Source organism: Muscardinus avellanarius (assembly GCF_963383645.1).
Source record: "Muscardinus avellanarius genome assembly, chromosome: 16".
In the NCBI taxonomy this organism is placed as follows: Eukaryota; Metazoa; Chordata; class Mammalia; order Rodentia; family Gliridae; genus Muscardinus; species Muscardinus avellanarius.
Window position 1 is genome coordinate 44,878,388 of NC_137802.1, and position 14,908 is coordinate 44,893,295.

The 14,908-nt window shown below is 49.2% G+C and overlaps 1 protein-coding gene across 1 annotated transcript; it reads right to left on the minus strand.

Moving 5' to 3' along the window:
* Positions 1 to 116: 116 nt before the first annotated feature.
* Positions 117 to 8,314, minus strand: RSAD1 (radical S-adenosyl methionine domain containing 1; the record flags this gene model as incomplete). Its single annotated transcript, XM_080713525.1, has 9 exons — positions 117 to 234; positions 396 to 499; positions 2,008 to 2,062; positions 2,255 to 2,402; positions 3,387 to 3,450; positions 3,620 to 3,985; positions 7,343 to 7,547; positions 7,636 to 7,769; positions 8,180 to 8,314. 9 exons carry the CDS (start codon positions 8,312 to 8,314, stop codon positions 117 to 119), a joined length of 1,329 nt encoding a protein of 442 aa, XP_080569651.1.
* Positions 8,315 to 14,908: the final 6,594 nt, after the last annotated feature.

Consider the following 14,908-nt stretch of genomic DNA (forward strand, 5'->3'; position numbering starts at 1 on the left):
CACACCTGGGGGTGCCGGGGCCTGGCAATGGCCACTCAGAGCAGAGATGGCACCTGCCAGCAGCAGAGATGTCTCCAAGCCCGCCTGGCTTTCTCCTGGGACCCAGAAACATCCGCTCATCCTCCTGGCACTGGTGAGGGGCTTTTCTGCAGCCAAGCCTCTTGAAGACGAGGCAGGAGGGTCAGCAACAGGGAGTCCAGCACAGCCAGGCCCTCCCAGGAACACCGGAGACCCCTGGAAAACCGAGAGGCCTGGATGTGAGTGGCTGTTTCAGTGCCAAGCCCCTGCATCACAGGCCCCTCCTCGCCAGTCTTCCTCACTTCCCTGGGTCTCTGGACCTGTAGCCAGGGCTCCTGGGTCCCCAAGCCTCCTCTGCCCACTGCCCCCCAACACACCTGTGGTCCAGCAGCAAAAGTCCCCTCTCTGACAGATCCGCCACCTCTGTGCTCGCTCCAAACACGTCCCACAGGGTCAGCTGGGGCTCCAACTGCTGCCAGTGCTGTAAAACCAGAAGGTCGGAAGTGACGAGCTGGCTGAGCTACTCTGGACCACTGGCAGGGGCGTGGGGAGGGGCAGAGGAGGGCCCACCTCAGTCGCTGATATTCACAAACACCAGGACAGGCCAACGGGCCAGCAGAGAGGGGCACCTGCACTCTTTCCTTCTTTTTTATGGTACTAAGGATTGAACCCAGGAGCATTCTACCTGTGAATTATACCCTATTCCTATAGTATTTATTTATTTTATTTATTTATTTATTTATTTATTTATTTATTTATTTATTTATTTATTTATTTTGGTAGTACTGGGGGTGGAATCCGAGGCTTTCTACCTCCAAGCTATACTCCCAGACCTATTTTATATTTTATTTGGAAACAGGGTCTCACTAAGTAGCTGAGAGCCTCACTCAGTAGCTGAGGGTGGCTTCGAACCTGTGCGATCCTCCTGTCTCAGCCTCCCAAGCGCAGGGATTAAAAGCGTGCGCCACCATGCCCGGCAGTATTTACTTATTTTTAAACAGGGTCTTGCTTAGTGTCTAAGACTAGCCTGGAACCTGTGATCCTCCTGTCTCAGCCTCCCAAATACCAGGATTACAGGTGTGCAGCAGTCCTGGCTGGGCACCTTTACTCTTACCACACATTCAGGATGAAAGCCAGCTCCTTTCCCTCCTCTTCCTTCTGCCAGTAGCCAGCCCCAGCCAGGGTTTTATCAGCTCTGGGTCTAGTCAATCATTATCTACTACGCCTCCTTCTCTGAGGTTTCAGTGCGGCTTAAAAACATTTGAAAATCCTTTATCTAGTCTATTCCCTCACATAGTTGATAAAATGGAGGCGCAAAGAGTTGAAATGATTTGTGTTCAAGTTTGTGGAGGAATGGGGAGCGGATCAGCACTGGGCCTTTGCAGTCCTAGCCCAGGGTTCCTACCACTGTACCACATTACCTCCTGCTTATCAGGCCCCAGCTGGACCAAGGTCCAACCTCCAGCTGCCAACCCCAGGGGAACTAGAGGGAGAGGGTAGGCAAGAAAGAAAGAGACTGGCCAGGCACATTGGCACACACCTATAGTCTCAGTACTCAGGAGGCTGAGACAGGAGGATTGCAGGTTCAAGGTCAACCTCAGTAACTTATCAGACCCAGTTTCAAAACAAAAAATAAACAGGGCTAGGAGCCGGGCGTGGTGGTGTACACTTGGAATTCCCCGCGCTTGGGAGGCTGAGACAGGAGGATCACACAGGTTCGAAGCCAGCCTCAGCTACTTAGTGAGGCTCTCAGCAACTTAGTGAGACCCTGTTTCCAAATAAAATATTAAATAGGTCTGGGAGTATAGCCCGGAGGTAGAAAGCCCCTGGGTTCCACCCCCAGTACCACCAAAAAAAAAAAAAAAAATTAAACAGGGCTAGGGGTGCAGCTCACAGGTAAAACACCCCTGGATTTAATTTCTAGTACTATAGAAAAAAAAAAAAAAAAAAACAAGAGGAAGCAGCCTATGAGAGCCTCTGACCCCTTACCTGGTGAGTGACCCCCACATCAGTGCGCAGCCCCATGGCCAAAACCTCCTCCAGCCTGAAAAAAAAATAAATCATCAAGGGGTTCTGAAGAGGAGACCTGTGCCTCTCCCATCTTTAAACATGATGCTGGGATGGCTGATGGGGGTAATGGGAATCATGCAGTATGGGGCCGGGTGTGGGCGGAGCAAGGCAGGAAATAAAGATGTGCACATGGAGGTGCTCCTGGGTGCGGTCCTGGGATGCTTACAGCTCCAGCCTGCCCAGCGGGATGCACTTCCGGGTGCCGTGACCGAACAGCATCACCTCCTTCATCCAGTTGTCAGGCTCCAGGGTCTGGATCCGAGCCTCCCGGATGTGGCCTCCAGCCCCCTGGGGCATAAATCGCCCATGGGCCCCTAACAATATCAACAACCACCCCTGTATTCATAAGCGCTAGCTGTGTGCTTCCCAGAATTATATGAGGTAGTTCCCAAAATACGGTCCCCGGACAAACAGCATGGAATGTGCTAGAAATACAAATCCTCGGGCTCTCCTCCAGACCTGACTAATCAACAATCTGGAGGTGGGATCCAGCACTCTGAGTTTCTTTTTTCTTTTTCTTTCTTTTTTTTTTTTTTTTGTGGTACTGGGGATGGAACCCAGAGGCATTCTACCTCTGAGCTACACCCTCAGCCCTATATATTTTTTATTCCTTTATTTTGAAACAGGGTCTCACTGAGTTGCAAAGGGCCTCACTAAGTAGCTGAGGCTGTCCACAAACCCAGATCCTCCTGTCTCAGCCTCCCAAATGCTAGGATTACAAGCGTGTGCCACCAGGCCTGACTTATTTTTTTATACTTTATTTTGAAACAAGGTCTCACTGAGTTACAAAGGGCCTCATCTCCCAAACGCCGCGATTATAAGCGTGTGCCACCTCGCCTGGGATGAGTTTCTTGTGTGTGTGTGTGTGTGTGTGTGTGTGTGTGTGTGTGTTACTGAGGATTGAACCCAGAGGCACTCTATCTCCAAGCTACACCCTCCTAGCCCCCTCCTTAATTCTGTTTTGAAACACGGTCTCTCTAGGTTGCTAAGGCTGGCCTCAAACCTGTAATCTTCCTGTCTCAGCCCCCCAAGTACTGGGATCACAGGCGTGTACCACTATACCTGGCAGCATTCTGAGTTTTAACATGCCCTGCAGGAGATTCTGATACCTGCTAACACAGACACAGCCCCAGGCAGTATACCAAGGACTTTACAATACACACTCAACAGTTCTGTAAGATGTTATCTTTTGCTGCACTTTACGGATGAGGAAATACAGGCTTACAGAGGTTAAATAAATGGCCCGAGTTCACACAGCCATGCCATTCCTCTGCTAAGTCACCCCTTTGGTTGCTTACCAGGCCCAATGCCAAGGTATTGACCGCACTGCCAGTAAGTCCAATTGTGGGTACTCAGCGCCCCCTGTGGGGAAGGAGGGAACAATCAGCCCAGAGGGAGGAGGGTGGCTGTTTTTGCTCAGATAAGAAACATGGGGTTCTTGTGTCCTGCCATCTCAGGCCTAAGAGCACCCAGCGGGGCTCTTCTAATCAGAGGACTCAACTTCACCTCCAGCCATCACCCCAGGACTCACGTTCCGAGCAAAGTTGGAAACCTCATACTGGCGGAAGCCGGCTTCCCGGAGGACGGCCCGGCCCTCCTGGTACATCTCGGCAGACAGCTCCGGGTCAGGAGCAGGAAGGGCGCCCTGCTGCACCTGGGTGAAGAGCGAGGTTCCTCGCTCCAGGGACAGCTGGTAGAGGGAGAGGTGGTCATCGCAGTGCTGGAGCAGTTCCCGCAGCTGCCCGAGCCACGGCCCCACCTGCTGAGCCGGCAGCCCTAGCATCAGGTCCACGGATACCCGGCCAGGGAAGAGGCGCCGAGCCACCGCCAGCGTCCGCAGAGCATCGCTGGCTGAGTGTGTCCGCCCCAGCATCCGCAGCTCAGCATCGTCCAGGGACTGGGAAGAGAGGGTCAGGTGTAAGCATGCTGGCCAGCTTAGAGGGTGGCAGGGATGCCATAGGCACAGCACTGTAGACACAAACATGGGGAACATGGCACCCAGCAGGTGCTGGAAGGTGGAGAAGCAGGATGATATTGGAGATGGTACCCAGAGCTCCTAGTCACTGGCAGGTGAATGTAGAGCTCATAACCTCCAATTAGCTCCAATTACAGTGGAGAAAGCCAAGGGTCAGCGACTTTAAATTTATCTGAGGTCATACAGCTGCAAAGTCAGATCTGGAATTTAGGACTCTCTGACTGTAAACCCCGTAGTCTTTTCTTATGTTATATTTTATTTTTATTATTTATTTATATTTATTTATTTATTTATTTATTTATTTATTTGTGGTACTGGGGATGGAATCCAGGGGCTTTTTGCTTTGGGCTATACTCTCAGACCTATTTTATATATTTTATTTGGAAACAGGGTCTCAGTAAGTTGCTGAGAGCCTCACTAAATAGCTGAGGCTGGCTTCGAACCTGTGCGATCCTCCTGTCTCAGCCTCCCGAGCGTGGAGATTACAAGCGTGCGCCACCACGCCTGGCAACTTCTATTTTATTTTGAAATAACTTCTAGACAAGTTGAAAGAAAAAGCACAATACACACCTTCATCTCGACTCACCAACATTTGGCTACAATTGCTTTCTCTCTCTCTAAAGATGCACATACAGCATTGTTATTGCACTGAATCATCAGAGTAAGGTATTGACCAGCACTGCCCAGAAAAACTTCCTGTGATGATGGAGATACTCTTTTTTTTTTAATTTTTATTTTTTTAGTACTGGGGATTGAGACCAGGGGCATTTTACTTATAAGCTACACCCCCTACCCTATTTTATTTTATCTTAGAAACAGGGTCTGGCTAAATTGGAGGGCTTTACTTTTTTTTTTTAAGTACTGGGGATGGAACCCAGGGGCATTCTACCTTTGAGCTACACCCCTAGTCCTATTTTTTATTCTTTATTTTGAAATAGGGTCTCACTGAGTTGCAAAGGGCCTCACTAAGTAGCTGAGGCTGTCCTCAAACCACAATCCTCCTGTCTCCACCTCCCGAATGCTGGGATTACAAGCGTGTGCCACCACGCCTGGGCAAGGACCTCACTTGTTTTAGGCTGGCCTTGAATCCTTGATCCTCCTCTCAGTCTCCCCAGTACTGAGGTTAAAAAGATTCTATTATCTGCACTGTCCAAGACCATAGATACTAGACACATGTAAGTTAATTTTGTTTAAATAGCCACACTTCAAGTATTCAGCAGGCACAGCACTGTAGACACAAGTAAGGGGAAACACAGCACCCAGCAGGGAGCTGGGAGGGTGTGTTGGAGAGCAGAGTGACAGATAATATATCTGTAACTCCTAAATACTATAGCGTGTAATTCCTAAGGACAAGGACATTATCTTACATAACCATGATCCAGGAACAGAATTCAGGAAGTGTAACACTGACCCACCATCATTATCTAATATACAGTCATATTCAAATAGGGCCAACTGTCCAGGTCATATCTACAGCGATCACCTCCTCCTTCCTTCCCACCAGGGGTCACACGCTGCACTCGGCCGTCATCTCCCTAGCCTCGTTTAATCTACTCGAGAGTCTCAGCCTTTCTTGACACTGACTTTTTTGGAAGAGAAAAGGCCAGTCATTTCTGAAAGTGTCTCTTAGTGAAGAAATGCTGGAGATTGGCTGTATACATTGTGCTTATGATGAACAAGACTGTACTGCGCAGGTAAAAATTTATTAAGACGGTAGATTTCACATAATTTGTTCTTACCATAATAATAAAGTCAGCCCCCCCCTCTATCTCCCCCCCCCCCACCCAGTGCTGAAGATCATTCAACCTAAGACCTCACATAGGCTGGGCAAGTGGTCTATCACTGAGCTACACCCCCTAGCTATAAGAATCTCGCCATTTAGGTATACCTGATGTTTCCTCACAGTTTGTTTTATGATAGACATTTTGAGGCTGGGCGTGGCGACATGTGCCTGTAATTCCAGTACTATGGAATAGGAAGATCACAGGCTGGAGGCCAGCTTCAGCAACATAGTAAGACTTTGTTTCAAAATAAAAATAAAAAGGGATGGGGTATAGTTCATTCAATCCCCAGTACCAACACACACACACACACACACACACACACACACACACACACACGCACGCACACACACACATGCACACACACACACACATACACACACACACACACACATATTCAGACACATAACATTTTGGGCAGGAATATCTCAGAAATGATGTGTTCCTTTCCATATATCCTACCAGGTCAAAGCCCACTATCTTAAGAGAAGCAGTACAGTGGGAACACCTATGATAAGTGGTAGTATTGGAAAGTGGGACAATTTCAGATAGAAAAATAGCAGCAGTGAAGCTGGAATAGGCACCCCCTACTTAAGAACCTTTGATGTCTCCCTATCACTAGCAGGAGAAAACCTGAACTCCTTAGAGGCCCTGTTAGGTTTCAGGCCCTCCCTGGCGGCCCTGTCTCCAGCCTCCCCAGTCACAGGAATGACTCACAGGTCCCCTAAACACGCAAGCCTCAGCCATATCCTGTGTCTTTTCCTCCTACACCCTCTCACCTGGAGAATGCCTCCTCCCATTCAAACAGCACCTCCGTCAGGAAAGCTTCTAGATTTTCATCACACTAAGCTATCCAGGCTGTACTCTGAGCGCCTTTTGTAGAGACCCTGTTATAGGCAGCATGGGCCACAATAATCTGAATATGTGCCTGCCTCCTGCAAAAAATGTCTGTGTGTGTGTGTGTGTGTGTGTGTGTGTGTGTGTGTGTGCGCACACCACAGCCTAGGCTTCTCACTAAGTTGCTGAGTCTTACTACTTGCTGAGGCTGGCCTCCAACCTGCAATCCTCCTGTCTCAGCTTCCCAGATACTGGGATTACAAGACTGTGCCACCACACCCAGCTACAAATCTTTTTTTGAGCACTTACTATGTCCTGGGCACTATAAAAGGTGCTTGGAATACAAAGAGACATGCCTGCATACTTCCTCGTGAAGGTTATGGGCTAGCATGTCTAAGCAGACTTAGACTAAACAGGTGCAAAAGTGTCACCATTAGGATGTAACTGGCTGGTAGTAGAGCACTTGCCTACCGGGCATGAGGCCCTGGGCTCCACTCCCAGCCATGCAAAACAAAACAAAACAAAACACAGCATCCCCCAAAGAGTCTACTGTGTACTGGGCCCTTGACCCAGAAATGTTCACCCAGTGAATGACTGCCACCAGAGGGGAGAGGGCCCTGCAGGTCTGTGTGCCCTGGGCTGGGTGGGTGAGATGCCTTACCTGGAGGCCAATGGACAACCTGTTGACTCCCGCTGCCCCGAAGGCTGCCAGCTTCGGGCCTGGGGCAGAAGTGGGATTAACCTCCAAGGTGACTTCTGAGTCCGCCGGCAGGTGGGCTGTCTGCCCCACTGCCTCCAAGACAGCAGCCACGGTGTGGGGACTGGCCAGGCTGGGCGTCCCCCCACCAAAGAACACAGACTCCACCCTGGGAAAAGAAGATGGAGAAGGTGGCACCTGGTGGGCCCCTCTGGGACTGCCTCGCACCTGTCGTGTTCCATCCCAATACCTCATACCGTCGCACCCCGCTGAGCCGCAGCAGCGTCCTGGCCTCGGTCACCAGGCAGCTCCGCATGGCAGCCTCGTCCACGCCCCGGGGGATGTACTTGTTGAAGTTGCAGTAACTACAGCGCTTCTCGCAATACGGCCACTGCGGGCAGGCGGGGGTGGATGGAAGGGGTGAGGTGTGACCCCGGGCTGCCCTGGCCGCTCTCAGGGCTCACCCCGCGCATTCCCTTCCCCATCCCGAGGTCAACAGTGTCCACGACATCTAAGCCACTCCACTCGGCAAGGCAGGTCGCATTGGGCTCAGGCCCACGTCAGTATGAGAAAACTGAGACTCAGGAGGGAAATCACGTGGCCAAGGTCACCGAGCTGGTGGGTACCAGGGACTTCAGGTCTCTGGACATGGCATTCCCCGACCAGGGCACCAGGTCCTATTACCAGACCTCATCTGGGGGACGGGGGAGACTGCAGACTGCAGGCTGGTCTCCCAGGTGGACGAACGTCACCGGGGCTCCGCCGGGGCAGCCGCGGCACTGCGCCCACCCACCCACTCACGTGCACATAAATGGCCGCGCGCCTGCTCGCGGGCTCCGGGCTTGGGGGCCCTCCCGCGCTGTCCACGCGGCGGCGCCTCTGGGCGGCTTTGGCCGCTGCCCCCCAGGCCCGGGCCCGGGCTCCGGGGAGAACCATGGCCTCCACCGCGGCGGGAGTGGAGACCCGCGCTCGAGAAGCGCCGGGGCTGCACGGGGGCGTACAGAGCGGGTGGCGGATGCGGCCGGGCGGAAGGAAGAGGCGGCGCGCCCTCCCGGGCCGCGCGTCTGCAGCGCCACCTGCCGGACGCCGGCGCGCACCGCGGTCGCCGGGCCGCTCTTCTCCAGGGGCTCGGGGCGCCGCTGGCTTTTGGCACCCGACGCCAGGGCCCCGAGTTCCCAGGACCCATCCAGGGGTTGAGTTCGTTCGGTCAGTTCTTTCACGTTTTATGTGCCTGGCTCAGCGCCAGGCGCTGCTGGGGACATCTAGATGCGTAAGATCCAGTCCCCGTCGGACAAGCAAGAAGCAAACCAAGTCAGGACAGGCTATATGAACTAATGCAGTGCCTCTGGACGCCAGGCCAGGGTGCTGTGGGGGCCTTGGTTATAAGAGCGGAGCAGGGGGAGTCCATGGAGGAGAAGAGGACACTTGGGCTGAATTTTTTTTTTTTTTTTTTTGGTGGTACTGAGGATGGAATCCAGGGGCCTTTTGTCTCTGAGATACACCCACAGATCTATTTTTAAAAATTTTATTCGGAAACAGAGTCTCACTAAGTCGCGGAGGGCATCACTAAGCTGCTGAGGCTGGCTTTGAACCTGTGATCCTCCAGTCACAGCCTCCCAAGTACTGGGATTACAAGGTGTACCCCCCCCCCCCGGCTGGGCTGAATCTATTTTTGGGTGGAGGGATGGAGAGGGCACTGTGGATTGAATTCAGGGGCATTATACCACCAAACTACACTACCAGCCCCTACCTTTTTCTTTCTTTTTTTCTCTTTCTCTTTTTCTTTTCTTTTTTTTTTTTTTTTTTTTTTTTTTTTTTTTTGCAGATCTGGAGATGGAAACCAGGGACATTCGACCTCCAAGCTACACCTCTTGCCCTATTTTTTTATTCTTTATTTTGAAACAGGGTCTCACTGAGTTGCAGAGGGCCTCACTAAGTAGCTGAGACTGTCTGCGAACCCCTATCCTCCTGTCTCAGCCTCCCAAATGCTGGGATTACAAGCATGTGGCGCCACTCCTGGCTTCTTTACTTTTCTTTTCTTTTTTTTTTGGGGGGGGGTCTGGGGATGGAACCCAGGGGCATTTGACCTCCGAGCTGCACCCTCTGCCCTATTTTTTATTCTTTATGTTCGAAACAAGATCTCACTAAATTGCGGAGGGCCTCACTAAGAATCCTCCAGTCTCAGCCTCCCGAATGCTGGGATTACAAGCGTGCGCCACCACACCCAGTTCCTTTTTATTTTTTTATTTTGAAACAGAGTCTAAGTTGCTGAAGATCTCAGCCGCTGAGGCTGTGCTCAAACCTGTGATCCTTCTGTATCAGCTTCCTAAGTACTCGAATTACAGTTGTCTTTCACCGTAACACACATACTGTCTCTCTCTCTCTGTACTGGGGGTGGAATTCTGGGGCCTTCTACCTCTGGGCTACCCCTCCCCAGCCCTATTTAATTTTTTTTATTAGGAAGTCTCACAGTTGCTGAGAGCCTTGCTAAGTTGCTGAGGCTGGCTTCAAACCTGCAATTTTCCTCTCAGCCTTCCAGGTACCGGGATTACAAGTGTACACTATCACACCTGCCCCGGGCTCATTCTCTTAAAACAGGAGCAGCAGCTTTTACTGGGGATAGACATTCTGGGAGGTAGGAGTTGCAGGTAGGAGGAAATCTTCTGTCTCTTCAAACTGGGAACCAAAAAGGAGGGGAAACTCAATAAACCATCTTGCTTCACTTCTTCACTTGCTCTGTGTGTGTGTGTGTGTGTGTGTGTGTGTGTGTGTGTGTGTGTGTATTACTGGAGATTGAACCCAAGCGCATTCTACCTCTGAACTACACCTTCAGCTCTATTTTATTTATTATTTATTTATTTTTTTTTTGTGGTACCCAGGGACTTTATACTTTATTTGGAAACAGGGTCTCAATAAGTTGCTGAAAGCCTCACTAAATAGCTGAGGCTGGCTTCGAACCTGTGTGATCCTCCTGTGTCAGCCTCCCAAGCGCGGGGATTACAAGCGTGCACCACCACGCCCGGCTTTATTTTATTTTTTTTATTCTGAAGCAGGGTCTTGCTAAGTTGTGGAGGGTCTCAGTAAGTTGCTGAAGCTGGACGCCAACCTGTGATCCCTTCAATTTCTGAGATTACAGGAGTGCACCACCAGGCCCGGCTTCGTCACTTGCTTTTCGTTGGCTTTAAGAATCACTAATTTGGAGGTCACACAGTGGAACAATATATTATTAGTCACCCACGGGTTTTGCTGTAGGTAACACCTCTGATGTGCAGATCCTGACCTGGTGATAAAGTTTGCCTTTCAGGGACCTGAAGACCACTTTTGTTGAAGCCATTGACTCTTCACTTTGGACCATGCAAGTATCCCATGAGTTTGATGTCACGGAGCCCAAAACCACCCTCAGATCATTTTCAGAGCCACCGTTTTTCTGGGCATGCGTCCTATATAGAGCCACGAAGACTGATCACGCATGCGCAGACCACCAATTGCGTCACCTCGGGTCACTTTGCCCCTGCTTGTAAATCGCCCTGCTTTGGTAGCTCATAAATATCTCCACACCCTAACCCTGTGGGAAGGATCTGAAACTTGGTTCTTCCATCTCCTTGTGTTTTGGCCACCTCATGAATCAACTTTCTTGAAAAACTCATCATTTCAGTGACTGGCAAACTGCACAGCCAGCAGAGCCAGCCTGGTTCAGTAACAATACCCATGTGCCTGTGGAAGCCACTGTTTCATTTCTTGGGTCAAGCTACGGGCTGCTTTATCTGGCCCTACCCATGAGCGAACCCTGCCCCCCCCCCAAAAAAAAAAGAGAATGAAAAAGAAAACAAAAATTGGGTTGTCGGAGAGGATGTGGGGTGATAGTTAAGGGTTATGAGATTTCTTTCTTTCTTTTTTTTTGTACTGGGGATTGAGCCCATGGGCATTCTACCTCTGAGCTACACCCCCAGCCCTATTTTTTTTTTTTTTTTGAAACAGAGTCTTGCTAGTTGTTGAGAGTCTCACTATGTTGCTGAGGCTGGTCTCAAACTCGTGATCCTCCTAGCTAAGTCTCCCAAGTACCAGGATTACAGGCATACTCCATCACACCCAGATGGAATTTCTTTTTGAGGTGATGATAATGTTCAGAAATGAATTTGGAGCCAGGTGCTCGTGCATGCAGGTAGTCCTAGTACTTTGGAGGCTGAGAAAGGAAGATTTAGTTTCAGCAACATAGCAAGACCCTGTCTCAAAATAAAAAAATAAAATAAAATAAGGCTGGAAGTGTACTTCAGAGGTAGAATGCCCCTGGGTTCAATCCCCAGTAACAAAAACAAAAACAAAATTAACTTTGGTGATGGTTACACATATCTGTGAATATATTAAAACCACTGAAAATTTTGTACTTTAAATGGATGAATTGCATAGTATATGAATTATATCTTAACAAAGCTGTTATTTATTTATTTTTTGATGGTGGTACTGGGGTTCCTGGAAGCCCTTCTATCTCTGGGCTACACTCCCAGACCTATTTTATATTTTTGAAACAGGGTCTTTTAAGCCAGCACAGCTGGCTTCGAACCTGTGCGATCCTCCTGTCTCTGCCTCCTAAACGCGGGGATTACAAGCGTGCGCCACCACACCCGGCTCAAAGCTGTTATTTAAAAAAATAATGCTTCACCGGGCGTGGTGGCGCACATTTGTAATCCCTGCGCTTGGGAGGCTGAGACAGGAGGATCACACGGGTTCGAAGCCAGCCTCAGCTACTGAGTGAGGCTTTCAGCAACTTAGTGAGAGCCTATTTCCAAATAAAATATAAAAAAAGTCTGGAGTATAGCCCAGAGGTAGAAAGCCTCTGGGTTTCACCCCCAGTACCACACACACACACACACACACACACACACACACACACAATGCTTCTTGCAGGCATGGTGACACATGCTTGTAATCCCAGCATTCAGGAGGCTGAGACCGGAGGATCACGTTTTGCAGACAGCCTCAGCTACTTAGGCCCTTTGCAACTTAGTGAGACCCTGTTTCAAAATAAAGAATAAAAAATAGGGCAGGGGGTGTAGCTCGGAGGTTGAATGCCCCTGGGTTCCATCCCCACACCTGCAATAATAATAAAAAATAATAATAATAATACTTCTTGCTGCACTAATCTGGGAACATGTGAAAAGGAATTAGATGAATGAAGACTATAGCCAGGCATTGGTGGTGCACACCTGTAATACCAGTAATTGGGAGGCTGACCTAGGAGGATTGCAGGTTCAAAGGCAGCCTCAGCAATTTAGCAAGGCCCTCAACAACTTAGATCTTGTTTCAAAATAAATAAAACTGGGCTGGGTGTGGTGGTGCACGCTTGTAATCTCAGCAGTTGGGAGGCTGAGACAGGAGGAGTACAGTTCACGGACAGCCTCAGCTACTTAGGCCCTTCCCAACTCAGTGAGACCCTGTTTCAAAATAAAGAATAAAAATTAGGGCCAGGGGAAGCCGGGCGTGGTGGCACACGCTTGTAATCCCCGCGCTTGGGAGGCTGAGACAGGAGGATCGCACAGGTTCGAAGCCAGCCTCAGCTACTTAGTGAGGCTCTCAGCAACTTAGTGAGACCCTGTTTCCAAATAAAATATAAAATAGGTCTGGGAGTATAGCCCGGAGGTAGAAAGCCTCTGGGTTCCACCCCCAGTACCACCAAAAAAAATAGGGCCGGGGGTGTAGCTCAGAGGTACAATGTCCCTGAATTCCATCCCTAGAACTGCAAAAAAAAAAAAAAAAAAAAAAATAGGACTAGGGGTGTAGCTCGGTGACAGAATGCCCCTGGATTCTATCTTCAGTACTGCAAAAATAAATAAATAAATAAATAAATAAATAAATAAATAAATAGCTGGGTGTGATGGCACACTTGTAATCCCAGTAGTTGGGAGTCTGGGACAGGAGGATCACAGATTTGCAGCCAGCCTCAGCTACTTAGTGAGGTTCTCAGCAACTTAGTGAGACCCTGTTTCCAAATAAAATATAAAATAGGTCTGGGAGTATAGCCTGGAGGCAGAAAGCCTCTGGGTTCCACCCCCAGTACCACCAAAAAAAAAAAAAAAAAATAGGGCCGGGGGTGTAGCTCAGAGGTACAATGTCCCTGAATTCCATCCCTAGAACCCCCCCCCCCAAAAAAAATAGGGCTAGGTGTGTAGCTCGGAGACAGAATGCCCCTGGATTCCATCCCCAGTACTGCAAAAATAAATAAATAAATAAATAAATAAATAAATAAATAAATAAATAGCTGGGTGTGATAGCACACTTGTAATCCCAGTACTTGGGAATCTGGGACAGGAGGATCACAGGTTTGCAGCCAGCCTCAGCTACTTAGTGAGGCTCTCCAAATCTTAGTGAGACCCTGTTTCAAAAATAAAGAATAAAATACTGGGCTGGGAGTGTAGCTCAGAAGTAGAATACCTCTGGGTTCAATCTCCAGTACCACAATAAATTAAATAAGGCTGGACATGGTGACTTGGGAGCCTGAGATAGGAGGATCACAGATTCAAGGACAGCCTTAGCAACTCTGACTCTCAGCAATTTAGCAAGACTCTTTCAAAACAAAAAATAAATAAAAATAAAAAGGGCTGAGGTATAGCTTGAAGGTAGAATGCTCCTGGGTTCAATCCCCAGTACCAAATAAGATAAAATAAAATAGCTGGGCGTGGTGGCGCACGCTTGTAATCCCCGTGCTTTGGAGGCGAGACAAGAGGATCCGGCAGGTTTGAAGCCAGTCTCGCTGGCTTAAGAGATCCTGTTTCCAAAAATAAAAATATAAAATAGGTCTGGGAGTGTAGCCCGGAGGTAGAAGGGTTTCTAGGAACCCCAGTACCACCACCACCACCAAAAAAAAAGCTAAAATAAAAGGGGGTAGGGGTGTAACTCAAGGGTAGAATGCCCCTGGATTCAAACCCTAGCACCAAAAAAAAAAAAAAAAAAAAAAGCCAGGCGTGGTGGCACACGTTTGTAATCCCAGCATTTGGGAGCCTGAGACGGGAGGATCATGGCTCGCGGACAGTCTCACCTACTTAATGAGGCCCTCTGAAACTTAGTGAGATTCTGTCTCAAAATAAAGAATAAAAAATAGGGCAGGGGGTATAGCTCGAGGGTCAAATGCCCCTGGGTTCCACCCCCAGACTTGCCAAAAAAAAAAAAAAAAAAAAAGGAAAAGTGGGCCAGGCACATTAGCGCATGCCTGTAATCCCAACAATTTGGGAAAGAGGGCTCCAAGTTTGAGGCGGGCCTGGGCAACTTAGTGAGACCATATCTAAACATAAATTTTTTTACTAAAAGGGCTGAGGATATACTAATAAAATAAAATAAAGAAATTTTAAATACGGTTGAAACCTCAAACAGATGGGGTAAGGGTTAAATTAAGTAGCTAATGCCCAGAGAAATAGGTCTGTAAGTGCTGATTTCCCTTTCCCTCTCTTCCCTTCTCCACCCCACCGTAGCTGCCCAGAGAGCACCAGCCGGAGACCAGGGGCACAGGGAACGCTTTATGCCAAATCTCAAAGACAA